The 21725-nt window shown below is 41.0% G+C and overlaps 2 protein-coding genes across 3 annotated transcripts in view; one reads left to right on the top strand and one right to left on the bottom strand.

Annotated features, from left to right (window-relative positions):
* Positions 1 to 1826: 1826 nt before the first annotated feature.
* INTS12 (integrator complex subunit 12) lies at positions 1827 to 18866 on the bottom strand. Of its 2 annotated transcripts, XM_082282640.1 has the most exons (7): positions 18786 to 18866; positions 12583 to 12746; positions 10569 to 10715; positions 9870 to 10057; positions 5985 to 6144; positions 4558 to 4710; positions 1827 to 2734 (listed from the first exon to the last, which is right to left on the bottom strand). In XM_082282640.1, the coding sequence occupies exons 2-7, from the start codon at positions 12736 to 12738 to the stop codon at positions 2162 to 2164; spliced, it is 1377 nt and encodes a 458-aa protein (XP_082138766.1). In that variant the 5' UTR covers positions 12739 to 12746; positions 18786 to 18866; the 3' UTR covers positions 1827 to 2161. The 2 variants fall into 2 exon arrangements, with proteins under 2 accessions (XP_082138766.1, XP_082138765.1); XM_082282639.1 differs by lacking the exon at positions 18786 to 18866 and having other exon boundaries at positions 12583 to 12972.
* A 148-nt stretch (positions 18867 to 19014) lies between these two features.
* GSTCD (glutathione S-transferase C-terminal domain containing) overlaps positions 19015 to 21725 on the top strand; it is a 53899-nt gene continuing 51188 nt past the window's right edge. Inside the window, exon 1 of the mRNA XM_082281228.1 lies at positions 19015 to 19139. The gene's annotated coding sequence lies outside the window, so the exon portion shown is untranslated. The remainder of the gene's footprint in view (positions 19140 to 21725) is intronic.

The raw sequence follows: 21725 nt of genomic DNA, 5'->3' as shown, positions 1-21725 counted from the left end.
AGAAGACTTTGTATTTCATTTAGGAAGCTGGGAAAGTTACACTGGAAGAAAATCTTTTGCTGATACAAACTGGAGCTGTACTGCAGATTTTGCTAATACAGTGCTATCGATGAGTGCAGCCAGACTTGGCCTTATTAGAGGGAAACAAAAGGCACGCACAAAAAGCACAGCATCACTTACCTCATTCTGAATGGAGGGACCCTACAGTCAATCCATGCCAGAGTTATGGATGTAAAGACATCAGGACACACTTGAGTCAGGTCTCAGGAGTATTCTAAGTGGCACTAGCTGCCACAGTTTAAAACCAAGGATAATTCTTTTTCTGCCTGTGTTCCCCCCATTGGTGGTACCTCAAGTAATCTGCACAGCTGAGATGTAAGCTCCTGCATTCTTACAAGCAAAGCTTTATGTATGTTCAGAGGCAAGACAGAGGCAGCTAGCACCTTGAACATTCCTCTGGGAGCAGGTTTTACTACTGGAATGAACACTTCACATAGGAGGACTCAGCCATTAAAAGAATCTATCTTCAAACTACATCTTAGTGTAGGCAACAGTCTTCTGATTAACACCTAGGAAGAAAATATGCCTTCTGTTTGCTAGTGGAAACTGCTTCAGTGTCTTTCCTACTATGCTGCCATTAGAAATCCTCTGTACTGGAAAGGAAGAAGGATGGGCTGATCAAAAAGCTGTAAAAGTTCTGGATTCCTCCTCCTCATGCTGTTATTTTTACATAGCCCTGGAAGCCGCAGGCACTACAAAGATAAAACCTTTCTTTTTTTTCCCTCCATAGGAAATAATAGCTGCAAAAATATGCAAATTTTCCAGGCAGTTGAGGCAATCCTGAGTAAATGAAACTATTCCTTTGCATGTTAAAGGAACCTTAGTCTAAATCTTAATTGTAGAGCAGGGAAACGCTAGGGAAATAGCTGTCACGGATCAAGCTTTACACATACTTAAAATAAGAAAACCAGTAGCTTTCACCTGCCTGTGCCAGTCTGTGTGGTGGGTTGACCATGGACAGATGGCAGGTGCCCACCCCAGTTGCTCTGTCACTCACTCCCTCCTCAGCTGGGTGGGAGGGACAGAAAATAAGATGGAAGGTTTGTACGCCAAGATAAGAAGAGGGAGAGATCACTCACCAGTTACCATCATGGGTAAGACTTGGCTTTGGGAAGATTAATGTGACTTATTACCCACCAGATCAAAGTATGGTAAAGAGAAAATGAAACTGGCCATGCAAATCCAATACAGTCCAACATGTTTTCATGTTTAAAGATGCTCCCCTCATCACAGAAGAAAAGGAGGGAAATTGCCACATGCTGGTGACAGAGAGCAAGACTCCAAGTCATTTTCCAGTGCCCACCTTGAGCCACTTCTTAGCTAAACACAACCTGGAGCAGCTGGGATGAAGAGAGGGAACACAAACTGAAGAACACCTCAGGGGTATTGGGGGAGAGCTGAAGGACCTGATACTTCTCAAATACGGAGTGGTTCTCTACATTTTAAGAAACCTTGAAGACAGTTTTGACTCTCTTCTGTTCTTTTTAGATGAAGTTTCTCACTGCATAAAACCAAAATAGGCCAATTTAGCAAACTGCCAAACCAAAAATTTCAATTTAAATACACTGTTGTTGAACAGTTAATTTTTGAAATTAAAAGAAAATATTTTTTCCCTAACAAGCTTTATAATTTGAGATCATTAACTCTGCACAATATAGACAACTCTGAACTTCTGAAGCATTTTAAATATCGGAATATGGGGCAAAAGAAAAGTGGTAATGACTTCCCAGGTTAATAATCCTTTTATTATTAACATTTGACAGTTTCAGCAAGTTCAATTTATTAAGTATCCACACAAATGTGTGGGTTTTAATATTAAAAAATACCCAGCTTTTACGATTTCAAGTTTCAGTGCTTTGAGCTACAAAACCAGGAGCATGTAATAATGAATTCCTCTAACATATTCAATTCACAGATTTGCAAAGGCAGAAGGAATACCAGAATTATTAAAATTTGACCTCCTGCATAGCATAGGGTTTGGGCTTCCCTGATTTAACCTGTTTCAGTCCAGTACCTGGCAGATTTTCTTTAAGAAAAACACCATCTGTCTCACGGAACACAACCAACAAAAACCGCAAGCAGCCAGTGTGAATCAGCCAGCCTACTTCTTGAGTTTCTTTTGAGCAGCCTTCTTCTTGACCATTTGCAGCCTTTTCATGGCGTTGAGCTGGGACTCCTGCGAGGTGGGGCCCTTCAGGGACGCTGACTGGCTGCCGCTGTCGGCCGCGGCTTTGCCGGCGCTGCCCGCGCTGGTGCCCGCGGTGCCGCCGTTGCCGCCGCCCTGGCTGCTGGGGCTGGGGGCGGCGCTGCTGGGGCTGGGGAGCCCCGCCTTGCTCACGTTGTCGCTGCTCACCGAGCGGCTCAGCGTCGTCTTGCCCAGGGTCAGCGGCGGGGGCGGCTTCAGCTGCACGGGGTTCGCGCTGTTGTTGGCGGAAGCTATTTTTGACCCCAGTCCTGTTTTTGAAGTCGCCAGCCCTGACAAACCCACGGGTTTCTGGTTATTTGAAGAAGCTGCAGGTTTCCCGCTGGCACTCTGTGCTGTCGATCCCAGTTTGGCAGTTGATGGGTTGGCAGAGGAGGTTTTGGCTGCAAAAGCAGCCCATCCTGTAAGGCCACTCGTCGCTGAAGAGGAAACGCTTGTACTGGCAGAGTTCCCCGAAACTGCTGCTGAGGTCTAAAATAAATAAGCATTCTTATTATAGCAGCATCTATTTGTGTAACACATCACAGCAGGAATACACTGAGCCTCTGTTTCAGTTCTTTTCCCAGGAACATCCAGTGGACAATATTTCATCACTGGTCACCACAGTTGAAAAGTACTAACAAGAACAGGAAAGGATGCCAAGTGCAGCCAACTTTTAATCCCCCCAGGCACATAGAACAAATAATACCTTTTCTCCCCTTTCTTCCGTACACTTAGCAGGCTACCACACAGCACTGTGATCCCTCCATAAACAATTAAAGCCCAAATTTGTGAGCTATATAAAAGGTGGTGGCTTGCCTTCCTTTTTATGTTTACTGTTGTTACCTGGTGTCACTTTTTAACAAGCTGACAGATGGTCAGACAAAAAACAGACACTGAGCAATTAAGTATTGTATTTATTACAGTCTTACTGTCAAAGTAGCAGTATCTAAACTGTTTCCTTTCTTCTTGGTTCTTAGCAGCCTGTACCATAGATAGAATTTTAAAAAATTTAAAAATCACTGGACATTCTTCCTGTTGCCTCTGCCCATTCAGGTACTGCAAAAGACAAACTTCCTGCAAACATGGGTTCCCTTGCCTGCAAAGCACTGTGCTATCCACACTGAGTTCCCACACCTTAAACCTTGTAATCCCCAGGCTTCAGGTGAGGATGATACATTGAATTAAATCAGAGTTACACCAAATGGCAGAGTCAAAATGAAAACTAAATCCCTCTATTCAAGTAATACTCCTTTTACAGTATATCCAGACTACATCTAAACAGATCCGGACTAGTGTCTGAACAGTAAACATGATGGAAGAAATCAGGCCCCAGGTCTTACAACCTGTTTAGGCACATAAATAACTCTGCTGAGGTAAGAAAGTCAATCACTAGTGTAAGTGCTACAGCAATACCCATCCTATTATTCATGATGGTTTGTACCCAGGCAGAGCAATGGCAAACATAACCTTGAGCACATGAAAAATTGCTTTGATTTTGAGTTAAAGGTGTGTTTTCCTAAGAAAGGGTCACACTTTATTAGACTACTCTGTTATTTATTACACTGCTTCTGGTTTATCACCTTTCACCAGCTTTTGACAATATTTTAACTTGGAGAAACAGACACATGAGGCAACACAGAATCACAGAAAAGAATCACAGAATGGTTTGGGTTGGAATGGACCTTAAAGATCATCTAGTTCCAACCCTCCTACCATGGGCATGCCACCCACTAGATCAGAATATATCTAAGAAGCTCCTGAATTAAATCTCACAGAGTCACCAACACTTTCCCTACTACGGAATCACAGAACTGTCTGGGCCACAAAAGACATTCAAGATCATTGAATCCAAGTGTAAACCCAGCACTGGAAAGGCCACTGTTACCATGAGGAGAAGCCTTCCAAGTGTCATAATACACATAAGTTACTTGACTAGAGAGAGCAAATAACGCCTTTTATACAACTCATAGAATCACAGAATGGTTCAGGTTGTGGAAAGGACTTTAAAGATCACCTAGCTCCCACCCCCCTGCCATGGGCAGGGACACCTTCCACTAGACCAGGCTGCTCAGAGACCCACCCAGCCTGGTCTTGAACACTTCCAGGGATGGGGCATCCACATGTGAAGTGAGGTTTTTTCCCCACTCTCAGTTTTCATGCACACCCACTATGCTGTGGTGCTACTCAGCCCACATGGTGTGGCAGACTATTTTCACTTATGGTTCTTGTGTGAAAAGATAGGTCTAATTGGAAAAAACCCTATTATCCATGCAGTGAAACAAACTTCCTCTGGTAAATTTAAACTACATTACCTTGACTTCTGTTCTCTTGAATGCCAGAAAAGCTGGTGGAGTCTCAGGTTTTAACTTGATTTCTGGTTTCTTGACCAACGGGTCCTTCAAAGCTGGTGCAACTGAAACCACTGCAGGAGCTGGTTTCTGAGGTGGTTTTTGTGTCTTCTGAGCCTGTGTAAGTGGTAGGGAAAAACCACCCCAAATTAGTTACAGACAACATAACATGGACTGTTTTGACTGTTAACAAAAAGCATGACCATTTTAAGATTGCAATCTAGCCTTTACAGTTTCAGGTTTAATGGTCCCTGAGAAATGAGGCAACAGGGGATGTGAAGATAGTGCTGGGTATGGTACTGGGGACAGGGTCCAGCCAAAAAAGCATCCTGAATAGAACTTGCTATTTCAGCATGGAAAGAGTGGCAGTGTTGACACTTGGAGAACAGGAAAGCACTGGGCCTTTACAGGCATAAGACAGGTGAACTTGCAGAAGACAAGGACCTAGCCCAGCAGTACTGGGATGTAGGCTGCAAGAGCCTGCTAAGAAGTGGCAGGCAAAACGGCAGAATCCATGCCAAAACAAAAAAAGGAAAGGTCATACTGAAGGCAACTGCTTGATGGCTAAAGTGGCTACCCTGTGCAGGAACTGACCTCAAGCAAACACTCCTCTGAGTTCAAAGGCCTGATGGTCATCAGAATAATCATGTATTTCAGTCAATGTTGGTACATCGTAGGCCAGGATCTTACTTTGCCTTCTTTTCTTGCTTCTTAGTAGAGCCATTTCAACAGGTAACACTTGCTAAGTTACCACACAACAGTTTCAAAACACATTTTCTTCTGTATAAAAGGGAGTGATTTTAAAACACCAGAACTTAAGGCACTAATGTTGCATGCACCCAAAGGTGCTGTGTTTCTTTCTCATAATGAGTCAATTCTGTTTAGATCCTGTTCAGTCATGCAGATAAATCAAAATAAAGGCTTTTTGCTTTTTTTTTTTTAATTTAAACTGGAATGTGCTACCCTCAGCTTATTTTTGACACTAAGAACATTTAAAACTGGATTGAAATTTGCAGTCTTGTCCTACAGAGAAAGAACCATTTATACCTAAAGCTGAGAAGAGAACTAAAACTGCAGGGCTATTACTAAAAGCTGAGTATCACCTGAAATAAGAAAAGTTTTACCTACTGCTTGCCAAGTAGGAAATAATCCTATTTCACTCTTCTTCACTCACCTTGTGATTTTTAAAAAGCTTTAAGAAGCACATTACAGAATACTCTTTTGAGATGCTACATTAAAAACCACACCTGCAGCAAGGGAAGTGCTGCCGAGAAAAATGGTTCTCTGACATGCTTCCTAAGCCTTGTCTAATCTGGGAAATACTCTCACACAGTAGAAACAGCCTGCCATATTGGAATAGTGCTCACACGAGACAAAAAACTGACTCCTACCATTCTCTTCATCTGCCTGGTACAGCGGGCACAATACCAGACAAGTCGAGGATCATTCACTTCCTTGTCTGTCACCTGAGGTTTATGGCAATCCTGGTGGTAGAGATTATGGCACTCCTGACACTCCACTAGCTGATTCACAAAAGTAACTGTCATTTGCCTGCAGAGCAAATAGTTAAGAACAGATTATGGGAGAAAGCACTTAGAGGATTATCCAATTGTTGAAAATTTTGCAAGGCTTAAGATAAAAAAATAAAAATATTTTTGCTTTCACATATATTTTCTACCTGTGGCAAGTTAAATGTATTCCTTTTCTTCCTGTATCAGTTCATCCTAACTAATATTTTAGAAATTTGGTATTTTTTAAATGTAATTTATTTTAAGAAATTTGAAGACTTCCATTCTATTAAACATGTGTATATGACAGTCTTGATTTCCCTATTTGATTTTTAGATTAGAAATGTAAGTCTTGCCCACTTTGGTTCACCTGGGCATTTTATGGATACATCACAGTATGCCAATTTTGACTTCCTCATCATATTAGCATATGAAGGCCTAGTCTCCATTTGGGTAATTTTGTTGTCAGCTGCAGAGCAATACAGTTCAAGAACAAATAATTTCTCAATGACAAGCCTGTAGGAGTGCTTTCTGCTGCAGGATTTAAAAGCATCATCACCCAAGCTCTACACTACTTTGGAGATGTTTTATTAGCCATCCCTTTGGTCCCTACCACACATAAACAGACACGTGGAATTCGAGATAATACCAGAATCACGGAGAGATGGAATAGAAAGGATTAATTGTGCAGTCCTGCCTTGAAGCAAACATGCAAGCTGGTGATGAGGGCTTCATTCTGCGTGGGCCTTGCTGAAAGTAATCATGCTGTATAAATGACACATTAGTGATATATATATGGCTGGGAGCCTGCCTGTGAATTACCCAAATACCATTTTCCTAACGATTCCTTCTTTCAGATGACAAATCAAGCTATTTAATTGCTAAGCTGCTTTTGCTCATATCCCCGAGGAGCAGGTACCCAGGTAACCATGGAAACTCTATTTGTAGATACATGGGGAAAGGTAATCCCTCATTTCTTTATATAACAGAAAAACAAAGTCTGAAGGTATTGTCCATATAAATACCAGAACATTTTATAAGAAAGAAAACAGGCTACTTAAAAACAGAGGGAGAAATCCTTCTGAAATTCTAGGGTCCATTATTTTACATGCAGGATATTTAAAAGACTTTTTGTTTGGTTTTTATTCCTAAATAAGCTGGATCAGAAAAAATGGTCTCACAGAGGGAGACTCAGCCTATTTTAAAATTACAAAAACCAATTCCAGACTGATTAAAAACCCATGAACTCTTCACGCTCAGAAACAAGTTTAACTACTTACTTCTAAATTATAAGATAACTAAGAAACAAACCTAATGACTTTTTACCTTCAAAAAGCAAAGGAACAAACAAGAATTCATGGAAAATTAGGTTGTTATTTCCAAATCAGCCTTTTAAAAATATTTTTTAGGAGGAAAACTTCACTATCATCTACAAACTGCATGTAGTATTTCCTCTTTGTACAACTGAGGAGCCAGTGAGGAGTCACCATAACAGGTGAGTTGTCCTGTTTTTCCAAGGCCTACAGGTAGTGGAGAGGAAGAAGTTATTTTAATACTCCCTCCCTCCCTATGCTTTAGTATAAAAGAACAACTAACTTGATATAAAAGAACAAGAAGAGAAACACCACAGGCATCAACATTCATTACTCCTAATCACTATGAAAATACATTTGACACTTGGCAAATCTTGAAACATTTCATGCCTCTGCTTTAGTTTTTACATCTATAAAAAGGAATAGTTAATATTCAAATGCACTTTTTTGCATTTGTGAACCCACAGCTGGGTTCTTGCTAGCTTGTCTTCTTAAGCAATATAAACATAAACTCTTGCTATGAACTCCACCTACTCTGCAATTTGACATGTTTTCATTCCCAACTGGTTGAATAATTGATTGAGTTACTAAAAGATGTAATTTTAAAAATGTACAGGGATGTTATTATTTTGGCTCAAGATGATTACCCCAAAAAAGGCGCACATTTTGAAAGCAAGCAATAAATAGCGGAATACTGTCTGACCAATGTGCTGAATTCAGAACTTTAAAGCACAAGTCCTCTGAAAAACATCCAGTCCAGCATGAGCTGGAGATGGGGAACCATGTGACACCAGTTTCAGCAGGTTCCACGTAAAATGAAAACAATCCTGAGTGTTGGGGTGACTGTTGCCACTCTCTCTCTAATGAGTTGTTTCTTCCCCAGTGGTGCTTCTACCTCTGTCTGGCATCAGAGATATTTTACTTAGCCAGGGTAGATACATCTTTTGCAAGAACACTCCAGTTGGTGACCATGAACAGATAGAAGCCATGCCTTCAGCAGTCAGGCGAAACAGCTAATGGAACCATGTATCTGGCCTGTCTTGGCTACACTGGGCACAGGAGTTGCATTTCCTTTCTTTAGTTTCTTTACTTTGCAGGCATTTCTCATGATGCCTGTGTTTTTCTTTTCCAGGGAAGACAGAGAATTAATCATCCACAGCAGGACAAGACTGTCTAAGCAAAACTTCATTATCCCCTCCTGCCAAATAAGGCAATACCTTACTATTTTTAGTAGCATTTTAACATACCACTGAATGGGGCTTTGCCTCTTTTAGGAGACAGCAAAAATGGAATTTGCAGGAAAAACTATATATAAAGTTCAGGTATTTATGTACTTCTTCCTCTTTCAATGTCTACTATAAGAAACGAAATATTTGAGCTAATACATGGGAATAACGTGAAATCCCATCAGTCCCCAACTGGTCACCAGTATAATCAGCTGTAACTACAGAAATTTATCCTCCATGCACTGGCAACACCTCCCTATCTGCACAACAGAAATGACCATGGAAATGATGGAAGAACAGAGTTATAAAGCACCGTTTCCCAACAGACTCAAGCTGAGTTAAAATACATACTGCAGCCAAAAGGCCTGTCCTACCTTCTTCTCTGCCCTGGCTCTACAGTCCTGCGTCCACAGATGTGCCAGCATAAGCATTTACTCTTACTGAGCTGACTGAAACCCAAACCTACTGAAAAACCCACAAGGAGAGCTGATCCAGGGGCTGATTCAGCTGATCACAAACGGTAGTGGCAATACACGCCCCTAAATAGTCCAGGGAAGGAGGTACAATTGCGAGAGCCAAACTGTTCCTTTTGGCAGCAGTGGGGGCCTAACAAGGATATAAATTATCTGTGAAACCAAATCCTGATGTGAGTGATTTGATCCTAGGGTAGTTATTCAAAAGTATTTTATACATCTGTTAGCACTAAATGTACTGCTAGTACCATGTTACTGAAATCCAGTTTTAGAGCACTTACTGAAATTTAAAAACCTGTCTTCACTGCAAGATCTATTTACTGAAAAAACATGGCTATGTATAAACTAATGTCAAATGATTAGGAAAAGAAGAGCAACACATACAGATCTCATACTAATGCCACTTAAAAGTGCTTTCAGGTGAGAACTGATTTTTAAAAAATGCTTAACACTAGCCATTAGTATTTTAACTTGTTTTCCAATAATTAAAAACTGGTATGTGGCATGATAGGTTTTGCATCATATCTAGTTTTATTTTTCACTTGCCCTTTCCTGCAGAAGAAAAGCTGGTTCACTCTCTAAAGGTTCCAGTTTCAAGAAACCATTCCTATTCATGAAGGAGGCTTCAATCTATTATCAGTTTTGGATATGTGCTTAAGTGATTTCTGGAGTAAAAACTACGAGAAACATTAACTCAGTGGTACACAATTAAAAAAGTTAACTACACCTAGCTGCAATGAAGCAATGTTGACTTACCTGCAAACAACACAGGCTAATCCCATCTCCATAGCAAAGTCATCAGCACTGGTTTCCTCAAAGCTAGATAAATCAGGCATGGATAAATCCTTGCTCGTCTGAACTGTAATAGGAGAGGAACGAGCTTCTTGTTTCTCTACCCTGGGCTTCTTTGGTGCATCAGCTCCTTCAGCAGGATCCCCTTTTGTCTATTAAACACACGCACACAAAGAATGTGAAAATGCAAAAAGCTAACAAGTTATTAAGGAGTTAAAATGGAACAGTTAGATTAGCAGTAAAAGAAGGGGTACTTTACACAGCACATTTTTTTTAATTACATATTTTCTTCAAAATATTTATGAACTAGAAGCTCAAGTCCACTTTTTGTACTTCGTCTCAAAATCCTTGAAAAAGCTTTAGGAATACCACATTTCAGTTTACCACATTTTCGTAATCTCTTATGAGATAATCTCTTATGATTCAAAACACTGAATGGTTTGGAAGGAACCCCTTAAGTCCAACCTCCCCACAATGAGCAGGGAAAACAATCACAGAAAAATTGCAGGAAGACATTTGTTAGATTGCCTAAAGGGCAACATGACTGGCTAATGTAGCTCACAGGCTAGGCACCACAAGATGAGCTAAAAAAGGGAGCTCTTGTCTAAAACATCTTTAAGTTTACTAACCAAGTTACTTCATTAGAGAACAAAAATTACTTACTTTATCTGCAGATCTCTTTTCTGTTTCTTTTTTCACCTTTTCTGATGTAGTGGGCTTGCCATTGTTGTTGCCAGAAGGCAAACTGGATGAAGCTTTAGGCTCTTGCTTAATAGGTTTGGTAACAGATACTTTTGGTTGCTCTACTTCCTAAAAACAGAAACAAAAATTGAAGCCAAACTCTGCAATTGAGTTCCTACCTAATTTGCAATTCGTGAGATAACAGGACAGGCAAACAATATGCCATACAAAACGGATCATCTACACACACACTTTTTAAAAAAGCATTTCTTAAAATATTTTCACATCAGATCAACAAATTAGTGTTTAAGTTGCAGACAATTAATAAAATCTCCCCTTACCACTCACCTTTCTAAGGAAAAGGTGCTCCTTTTCCAAAGACAGATCCTCCTTGGAACATTAATTAAAAAGGAGACATTTCTGCTTTTAAAACTCATGGAGAGAATGAACACGAATTTTCAGATAGTTCTGAGGACAAAATTCAATGTAAGCTAAAAACATAAGCTGACATCTGATGAAACCAGACATCGATACTTCATTCCTTCATGGAGAGAAATACTGACCTCCTTTTGATCTCAGTCCATATTCATCTATCAGATTAATAAATTTAGATCTCAACAGAAATCAATGCTTCTCATTAATGACACATTAGTGTCAGCAATGGAAAATATCCAAGAGAGTCTGTAAATGAGTGAGCAATCACACTGATGGGCATGAGCAAGGTACCCCCTCCCAGCTGGTAAGTCGGGAGTACTTCTCTGCTGTATACTGGGACAGATCCTAAGGCCTGAGCTTCAGCCCTCCAAAGGTTGTTGATTTGACTGTAGTAATCCTGTGCTCCCTACTCTGTTCTTGGATTTCATGGTCAACCACAAATTAACCCTGCAGCCTGCAAATGCAAGGAAATGAATGATTGTATTTTTTTTTTTTCATTTCTGACCTTTGCAGTCCTGCTGATATTGGAGATATACTGACGAGAGGAGAATGAAAGATTTCTCCCTCTGGCCTGAGCCTCAGTTTCACCTGAGGGCAGGTGACTGACTGCCAGCCAAGCTGTTATTAGAACTGGCTTCCCAAACCTCTTTGCACTGTTATGCTGCTTCCTGCTTCCCCTTTAAACTACACATCGCTTCTTTGAGCTCTGACACAAGAGGGCACCTGAGAGTTTTGAAACCTGTGTTAGGTTTCAGGGAGTTAACAAGATGAACAGAAAGGAGTTAGACCACACAGTAAAGCAGGATGTATGCTGAGCAGTACTAGTGCCTTTTAGTTATTTGGAACGACATAGAAATGAAATATTACAAATGTGTCAGCACACAGACCATCATTAGAACACAGCAGGCTGACTTATGGGCATCCTAGGGGAGAACAAGACCTCGTTATCCATATGGCAGTACACAGCAGCTCATGGATGTCCCCACTTGGCTATTTCCATACACTCATCTCAGATTCAAATATTCTCTCTAGCAGGTGTTCAGTGATTTTCAGTAGATGAAAAATAATGTTTGTCCATTGGATAACAATGGTTTCATCCTGCAAATAATTTATGCTTTGAACCATTTGGTGTTTTTCTCATATGACTTCATCAACAGAATTTCAAGGAAAGAGCTTTATAGGTAATTAGCTTATTTTGTTTCTTATTTACCTGTAGCAAAGCTAATCTATATTTTAAAGACCTTTTAGCTCTGAAATGTAACTGCAGAAATCTGTACGTTTGGGTGCACCTTACACAGCTTGTCTGACACAACGCTGAATCTCCCTTTTGAGTCTGCGTGTATCAACAAGGTAAAGAGATTTTTTTCCCATGAACTTCCATTAATTGAATGGATTACGTTGTATGAAAAGGGGAATGATCAATATGAACACTTCATAATTACTTTTTCTTTTCCCTCAACTTCTGATTCTCTTTAAACTTTTCAGCTATGAAAGAGGAAGCAGGAATAGCAGGACCTTTATTAAGGCACACAAAAAGGACCCAGCTCTCCAACACCAGTACCTTCTGAGAGGGACGATAGCTTGAGTCAGTTCCTCTGGCCAACGACTCGTCAAGAAGTGCTTTCAGCTTTTCAGCAGAATCCTTACTCTTTGAGTGCAAAAAACCCAGGGCTTTCAGAAAAATGGGATCCAGCTCCAAGTTCACTGTAGCAGCCATAGTTGTGTCTTCAACGTGGGTTAAAAGAAAAGAAAAACAATTCATATGGAGCATAATTCAAACAGCATGTGGCTAATAGAAGATTTCTTTTAAAAATGAAATTATATTATACCACAGCAAGGATTATATGTGAATCAATTATCATTAGAAGATGACTGTGAACTTCAGTGCTGCAGAACTTTGAATATCACTGGACATCTGAAATGTCAAATTCATACTTTGGCATATATGATATTCAGAAACTAAACTCCTCATACTTATGTAAATGAAAAAAAAAAAGTCATATTCTTGGTATTTTATACATAAAATATATTGAAAAGTATGCAAAATAAATATTAACTTCAAGAAAAGCCATTACCACTCTTTTCCTTAACACTTTTTGCACATACAGTGATTGCTAAGTCATTGCTCAATTAAGAGTAACTAGGAAAAATCTGCTTGTAGAAAAATTAACTTTTGAAACTTCTGAAAAGAACGGCTCATTGTAGCATATAAGGTAAAAACAGCTAGTGTGTTATTTTATATACATAAAATACCCAAAAAATACATTTTTAAAGTTAGCTGAAGCAGTAAAAAAATTTGTAACTAAGATAGTGACTTATCCACATCCTCATGTGACAGTCTAAGTTTAATGTCAGATAATGAGTATCCAGAGCTGCGAGATGCCACAGTGTCCATGTAAATGGAGGAAAAGGTTATGATGACTTTAAAAAAATGTTTGCCCCATAGCAATAAACTCCTGCAGTCCGGAGAATTCTGTGTTAATTTCCTTAAAAAAATTCTAAGGAACTGCATTTACATCAGAAATTGTACCTACAAAGATAGATAGCTAACTTAAATCAGTAAATAACAAGTAATAATTAAAGAAATAACATGGGAAGTTTCCTGATCTTTTCCAAAAATGTATGAGAAGCGTTATTAATAATCCCTTTAAATCTCATTTAAAACACATCAGGATATTTGTGGGTTTGGGGTATTTTCTACAACAATCCAGAAGACATTCCTGAAAAGCTTTTCATCAGTACTGCTCCAAAGCACTGCCTGGACAGCTTTTTCAGCTGAAGCTTCCAAGGTTTTGTCTGATGAATTCCTTTTGATATCCATGGCAGTGAACTTTTACCTCTCTGGCCAAAACACCAGCAGTGGCAGGCTGCTCCCTCAACACTTGCCTAGAAGTCCCCAGGAACCTTTATCTCCTGCTGAGCTTTCACGAGACACCAGAGAATCGCTTGACTGAGATCATCAAGGAGTTCAACATACAGAACTTCATAGGGATTTTATCAATGGACCCAGCAGAGAGTTAAGAAACCTCTTCAAGAGCCTCTTCTCTCTTCCTTAATCTTTGCTACTTGACAAATCATTTTCTGGTGGGCACAGAACTTCTGCTAGGAAGTGCTACACACCAGCTACTCTGTATCACTGATCAAGCACAGACTGCAGTGCGAGCCCCATCCAGGCAATTCGGTCTCTCTCTGATGATTACAAAAAGTGAATTCACAGAGCACAGAAAGCACATACCCTCTTTTTTTTATGCATCTACCTCTGATATATGTTCAGGCTGCTCTTGAGATCTGTGGGTAGGTTATGTCCCACATTTCTTTGTTCTGTGAACATGCCTTCCAAGAGTCAGTACCCCATACTCTTAAACTAGGACTCTGCTAAACCCTCTGTTGGATGAAAATGGTAGAATTGAAACACTAATTCCAGAAATTTCGCAGAACTCCCTGTTAAAAAAAAAAAAATCCTTTAAGTTCTTCTCTGAGGGAGAGAGGAATTCTACTAGGAATATATACTTGTGTACATGAGAAACAGGCAGCCTCAACAGCCATTCTCTAATATTTAGAGAACAAGTGTAAATGTAATTCAATTTTCATCTCTCTGAAGGTAACACTCCCCAGATTTGTTTCTACCTCTAGGTTTTTAAAGACATATATTGAAAGGAACTGTTAAAACCTACATTTCAAAAGGATCCTCCATATTTATTCTTTTATTTGCAATGCAATTGCAACAATTCTTTCTCTGTTCTTGAGGGTAACTATAATGTCACAGGCTACTATAGTTACAACTAACATATCACAAGAAATTTCTCACTAGAAGAGAGGAAGCTGGGCTTAGTAAACAGTTCAAGTATAGGCATATATTTTCAAATTAAAAATAATCTATTTGTGACTTGCGGAAGAGCAGTATATTCAATGGAAAGATGAACACATCAATAACTGTCCTAAAAATAGCATCATCTGAAAAAGCAAATTGATAATTATGCTCTCTTTATGGGACCATAATAACACAGCTGTCAAACAGGCTAATACCAATAACTGTCCTGGTCCAAAAGGCAAATTATTGCTTCTGGTAGTGCCCCTTCCCAGATGTTTACAGATCAAACAGTTTTTAAGTATCAAACAGTGGTTTGACACTTCTAAACCTAAGATCCAATTTCATTCATTCATGTTTTCATTCACAAACTCCTCCTCTGGCAGTCAAGTCAGCACACAACAATGTGACAGCCTTGAGACAAGGACAGCAGAGTGTTTTAATGATGATGCCACAGGCTATTCTGCAAGACAGACCTTGACCTTCTTCTTGAAGTGGAATCTTTGTACAGGAAATAATTTAAATGCTGTTTAGGAAAAGAGTGAGCATGACACTCTCCTTTCTGTAGCAGTTTGATAATGCAGCTGTGAGATCAGAGGGCTGTGTTAAAACCCTCGAACCCTGAGCAGAACTGGTTTTGCACAAAGCAAGCACACCCTCTTGCAACCCGGCATTCACCCATCAGCCTAAACCCAAAAGCACCTTCCTCAACTTAGTTCTCTGTTACCTCCCAAGGTGGACTATCCTAAGTGGTTTAAATCCCTGGGGAAACATGGATGTTAATCAGTGGGTTGTTATTCTTAAAACATCCTAGAAGTCTTGGATTCTTTCACTTCTTGAGTATACTATTGTCTTCTGCCAAATACAATCAACCTTAACTGTGCTCTCTACAGAATACGTGGTCTTCCAATTTAAGACTTATCAGATTTATAGGGTGTAGGAGCCCTCTTCTTTTTTTCATTCATTTGCCATCTACTATTTCACATGCCTGCCCATGCATTATCTTATTCATCATAACTTGCAGCTAAGTGGATCTACTTCCATTACATTTCCATATATCGTCATATTTTCATCCACCTGTTTCTGAACTCCTATTGCTATTATTTTCTGAGGCATGTGTACTACTAAAGATATTTTTCCAAGGAAGTATAGCTATATTTACACTGCAATACTATTATCAAACCCATTCTTTTATAGACTCATTAATATTTTTACTTTTTACTGCCACTAATGATTAGAAGGCCTTTCACTGACATTTCCTTTTCAGCTACCTTCAAGATCTGTAACAGTTGCCTTAAAACCCAGTCACATGAACCAATAGCTTATAACTCCTTCCAGCACACTCACTGCACTGTTTTTCACTTACCACCATAAAACCAATTCACTTTTCCCCTATCCCTTTGGATCCTTCTGTTCCTCAGAATTTACCCTCTTCCAGACTATATCTATTAACAGTGACAGTGGCAGATTTTGCTTATTTACCAATAATGCCTCTTCCAGGTCACTTTCAGATCTAATGAAAGTCTTAAAAAAGTAGATCAAGGAAAATCTTAAAAGCAGAAAAGAATGAACTTCAATTTTCAGTTTTTGCTTTAGTATCTTAATCAGCACTTGGTTTATGACAGCATAAGTTCTCTGTTACTTTCCACAAGGGACATTTCAAAACTCACATACTTCAGTAGTCTGGATAACTGTATTAATCAGAACAATTGTATCAATCAGTTTTAATTTCTTTGTCATCTTCTACAAAGAATCTTCTAAGACACATGTAAGATCTCCTGCTATGGAGTTACTAGTACTGGCATCCTTAATTTTACATTCTATTCTACAACATATTTTATAATGTACTTTTAAATTAGTATTCCAATCAGTATCACTGTAATCAGTTTATCCAAAAATTTTAAGATTACACTACTGTCCTGTATTCGCTGTTTTCTCCACAGAAACAGTGAATTATTTGAGTCACAGAATGATTTCTTGTGGAAGGGACCCCACAGAGCCATCCTGTGCAACCTCCTATTGAATGCAAAGTCAACACTGAATTCAGACCAGCTTGCCCAGGACTTTTCCAGTTGGATCCTGAAAATCTCCAAAGACAGGAATGCAAAAATCCTTCTGGGCAACCTGTCCCAATGCCTCACTGTCCTCATTTCCTTGCTTTGAAATGGAGGTTCTAGCTTGTGGTGTCTTTCATTCTCCCACTGGGCATCTGAGTATGAAGACTGGCTCTATCTTTCCAATAATATCCTCAGGTAAATTAAAGATTCCATTATATCCCCCTAAGCCCACTGCAGATGGTATGCAACACTCCATCTTCAGATCTAGCTATTTTGTCACAGAGGACAAGCCAATTGATCAGGCATGATTTATCCTTGGTAGACCTGGCTTTTCCCAGTCTCCATCTGTTCCTTCTTATGCTACAAATGGCTTCCTCCATGATACTTCCACAGAAGGAAGGAATGAGGCTGACCAGTCTGTAGCTCTTGCTTGTCCTTCTTGCCTTTTTTGAAGATTGCCTTTCTCCAATCTTTGGGATCTCCCCTGCTCTCACGGCCTTTAAAAGATGACAGAAAGCAGCTTTGTGAAGACCCTGTAAGCTGTTGGCACCCTTGAATGCAGTCCACCTGGGCCCATGGACTTATCAGGGAAGCAATCCTGCTACAATCCTCTTCCACAGCTTGTAGTTCCCTCTCTCCTTGAACTCTGCTTTGTGGCAAAAGGCCTTGGAGACCTTACAGATCAAGTCCGTGGCAAAGAAGACATCAGCTGTTTGACCCTCATCTGTGTCTGCTGTCACTGACACACTTGTTCCACTCAGCGGCAGCGCCGTATTTTCCTTGTGACTCCTTTTCCTGATAAATGGCATGATCCTTGTGGGTGCCTTTCAACTCAGGACATTCTGTGATAACTGTACCTGCACAACTGAGATTTGCTAAGCCCTGCTACCTCTGAGCTTCAATATTCTGCAGAAAATGGACCTGAAGATGCTGTTTCAACACGTCACTGCTCATTGGTCCAAGCCACTGGTAAATTGTGTACACCTCCACTACTGCTTTCACCTTTCCCTTATTCAATATCTACTGAAACTTATCAAGTGTACAAATTCCTGGGTATCATCCTCCTGCTAATTTCTCAGGGAGAGAAGCAAACTTTAGTTAAACCCGAATTTCCGAAATAGTTACACCAAAGCAACGACATGACCTTCTGCAACCTATTTGCTGCAAACTTCTCCCTGGGATTTCTTTCCAAGAACGAAGGACAGGCCTCTCATCTGAAAGCAACCCTTTAAAATGCTTAAAATAATAAAACACCACTCCCTCCACCATTACTGCCCCGCACGGACTTCCCCAGGGCCGCGGCTCGGGCGTGCCCAGGAGGGCCCGTCCCTTGGCACCATCGTGTCCCACAGGGACAGCGCGGCCGCCGCTCCGCCCGGGCCGTGCCGGCACCGCAGGAGACCCAAAGCTCGAGGCGGGGTCCGAGGGTAAGAGCCGCCAAGTGTGCCTGAGGGCTCCCCTCTTCCTCCCTCCTGCCAAACACCCTATTACTCCCACCCACACTTACTGTCCTTTTCCAAGCCCTTTTTTCTCGTCCCAAACCCCCTCTTCCTCCCTCCTCTCAAACTCATTTTTTCTCTTCCCCAGACCCCTCTTCCCCTTCCCAATCTCCGTCTTCCAAAACCCCTTTGCCTCCTTCTATACCCCTCTTCTTCCCCTCCTCCCAAACCCCTCTTCCCCTCCCAACCCCCCAATTCCCTCTTCCTGTTACCAAGCCCCCTCTTCCCTCTCTCAACTCCCCTCTTCCTCCCTCCTCCCAAACTCCTTTTTCCTCCTCCCAATCGCCCTCTCCCTTCCCTCTTCCAGCCCCAAATCCCCTCTTCCCTCTCCAAAACCCCAATCTCCTCCTCCCGAGCCTCCCTCTTCCAGGCCCCGCAGAGCCGCCCGCTGCTGTCTCACCGGAGACGAGAACGGGGAGAAGGGGGAGGCGGAGGCGGGCGCACCGGCGGGTCCGCCACCACCGCAGTCCCCCCGCGCCGCGCGAGCCGCGGGCGGCAGTTCCGGGCGGTGCGCGCGGGCCGGGGCGGGGCCCGGCGGGGCGCGCGCAGGAAGGGGCGGAGCCGGGGCGGAAGCGGCCGGGCCGGGGTAAGGAAAAGGAGCGGGATAAAGGGAAGCTGGCGGCGGGGGAGCTCCGGTGCTGCTTTGGCAGCGCTGCCGGGGCGCCGGGAGGAGCTGGGAGCAGAGGCTTTGGGGAGCGGGTCTGGGAGGGAGTTCTGACTCGGCGGGGTCGCTCTCTGTAGTAGCCGAACTCAGGTGTGTGCTGCTGTCCCGCGTCCGGCCCCCGTGTCCCGCGTCCGGCCCCCGTGTCCCGCGTCCGGCCCCCGTGTCCCGCGTCCGGCCCCCGTGTCCCGCGTCCGGCCCCCATGGCCCGCCCGCGTCTGGCTCTCCAGAGCCATCCACAATTTCTACTTTATTTGTGGCTTCGCCTGGAACTCGGGTCCGAAGCTCTTGTGTGCTTCCCGCAGGGCTCCCTGAGGGTGTAGGGGTGGCCCTGAACTCATCCAGCAAATGGATTGCCTGGATAGAAATGTAACTCCAGCCTCTCAAGTTATGTGCCTTAAAGCACAAATATTACTTTGCACTACGTTAAATATTTGCTACGTTTTTAAATGGCATTGTATTAAACATTTTTCTAATGTTAACGCGTCTGCTTAACAAAAGTTCTGTTTTACCGTGTAGTAATCAACAAATGAATGAGACCTTTTTCAGGGACTAAAAGGAAGAGGATGTTTATGTACTTATTTATTTGTCTTTAATTTTTATGGGAAACACTTGTTTTTAAAGCAGCGATTTTCTTTATTACGTTGTTAACAGGGCAGCTGAATGAAACTAATTTAACTGTTGTTTAGTGCACACTGAAAGAAAAGAGAAAATGGTAAAAACAGCACAGCTAGTGAAAGTTAGGCTTATGTAATGTTTATAATTTTTAAGTAGGTGTCTTTTATCCCAAAGATAGGCAACATTATTTGTCTTTGTCTTTTAAGTTACGGTACAAATCCTGCATTGATCGTTGCTTCTCATTTTCCCTCTTTCAAACAGTGGCTACCGTAAGTATGGCCAATAGAATAAAAATCTGTCTCTTCCCACAGAATTTACACTCTAATTGGAGAAAAAAGTGCTGCGAATAAGTACTGTGAGCAAATGGTGCAATGTCTTACTAGGTTTGGTTAGTTCTGTATTGCACCTTTCATTTTATTGTGTATGTTACGGTCTGCTTTTGCCTTAATAAGCTGCCAAGGGGTTAATAAACACATTTAATGGGTGGGTAGTAGTTATGTGAAAATACTGAAGTGAGAGTGGGCAACCAGGTAGGCTGTTAAGTCTTTGAATTGAAAATCTGTGCATAAATCCACAAGGAATATAGACTCTGCAGAGCCAAAACAGTGCAGAAAAGTGCCTGTCATGGAAACAAAAAATGTAAGAAGCGACTTTATAATGTCAGTGCTTAGAGACAAGATGTTGGGAGGAATTCTCTGAAGTAAATGTGGGAGAGGGGTGGGGTGTGGCAGTGTAAGGGTGTACAGCTCAGTTGAGTGATGATTTAAAATGGCCTTATCTTCTCACAGGAAACAATGAGGAAACACAGGTAAAGTCACTTGTAGACAGAACTCCTGGATGGATTAATTTAGTTTCTCTTCTTTGAGAGACTTGAGAATACAGTTAGCCTGATTGTAGTTTTCATTGTCATAGACTGACCTTAAAAAACCCCCAAAATCTCACAACCAGCCAAGCAGCAAAGCCCTTAAGGAAAAATGTCCAATTTTTTGGCTTGGTCTAGAACAGACTTCCAGTGTGACACTAAACAAAAATTTCTCTTTGTGCTTTTGCTTTTTCACCTGTGTAACAGGAACGCAGGAAACTTCCACCTTGCAAGGCTCTTTGAGAGGAAAGTCTGTGAGATGTTCAGTTACTGGTGTAGTGGAGGGACATAGAAATTTTTGCAATAACTTAAAATTCAAATAAATCCAGACTGAATGCTTTGATGGTCTAATGACCCATATAACAAGTTGCAGTCATTACAGAAGCCCATTCTGTTAAAATTACTTCTAAGAAGTTTTTAAAAATAATTTGTAAGAACAGGTGATTAAAAGTTGTAAACTAGAGAATCATGTACTTTGGAAATAGAAACCTCATCAGAATTTATGAAAATATTTAGGAGGCTCATACAGCATGATGATGATCAAAATAGCTGATTGTGTCCAGGAAGGTCAACCAGAAGAAAAAATTCAGTGGTGAAATGATTGTTAAGGTCAATGTGTATGTCTGAGTGGCCAGGAGAAGATGGACATGGGAGTTCTTTGAGTACCCATGGAAAACAAAAATAATAACCCGAATGCATATAAGGGTACTGTTTAACGTTGGAAGAGGTACTGTAGTCGAGAACAGGAGTTCAAATGCTCGTAACGATGGATGTGACCATGGTAAGAGTAGCTCTTCTTGATTTACCTCTTTGGCAGAGCCTTCACTATATGATTTCTACCACAGAGTTGTACTTAAGATATTGAGTCTGTCTCAACTTCCATGCTGTCAAGATTTACCCAAATAAAGTATCTTCTGGTAAAGTAGGTATTGCATTGTGTATTGTCCTGTTTTTTGTGTGGCAGTGTATTAATTAAAGAAAAGCCACATTATAAGCCACTGATCTTGTTATTTAATGGTTTACAAATTTTTCACTGTAACAGATGTTAGTGTGTTCTTAATGTCAGGTGGACTTAATTTTATTCTTCCACTGCCTCTTTTAGGGCAATTGATTTGGTAGGTCCTATAAAGTAGTAAGCATGATATACATGTCTACATGGAAAAAAATGAATAATCAAGATGTATCAAATGGAAACTTTT

This window comes from Coloeus monedula, assembly GCF_965178545.1.
Source record: "Coloeus monedula genome assembly, chromosome: 5".
NCBI lineage: Eukaryota > Metazoa > Chordata > Aves > Passeriformes > Corvidae > Coloeus > Coloeus monedula.
The sequence above is the reverse complement of the archived record's forward strand: the minus strand, read 5'-3'. Positions and strand labels throughout refer to the sequence as shown.

Bases quoted from the DNA above. Each gene is read 5' to 3' on its own strand.
- INTS12 (XM_082282639.1), bottom strand. From the start codon at position 12,792: ATGCTCCATATGAATTGTTTTTCTTTTCTTTTAACCCACGTTGAAGAC. The intron at 10,058-10,568 runs GTAAGTAATTTT...TGTGTTTAATAG, and splicing joins AAAAGAGATCTGCAGATAAA to ACAAAAGGGGATCCTGCTGA. The intron at 4,711-5,984 runs GTAGGAGTCAGT...CCACTTACACAG, and splicing joins CCAGGCAGATGAAGAGAATG to GCTCAGAAGACACAAAAACC.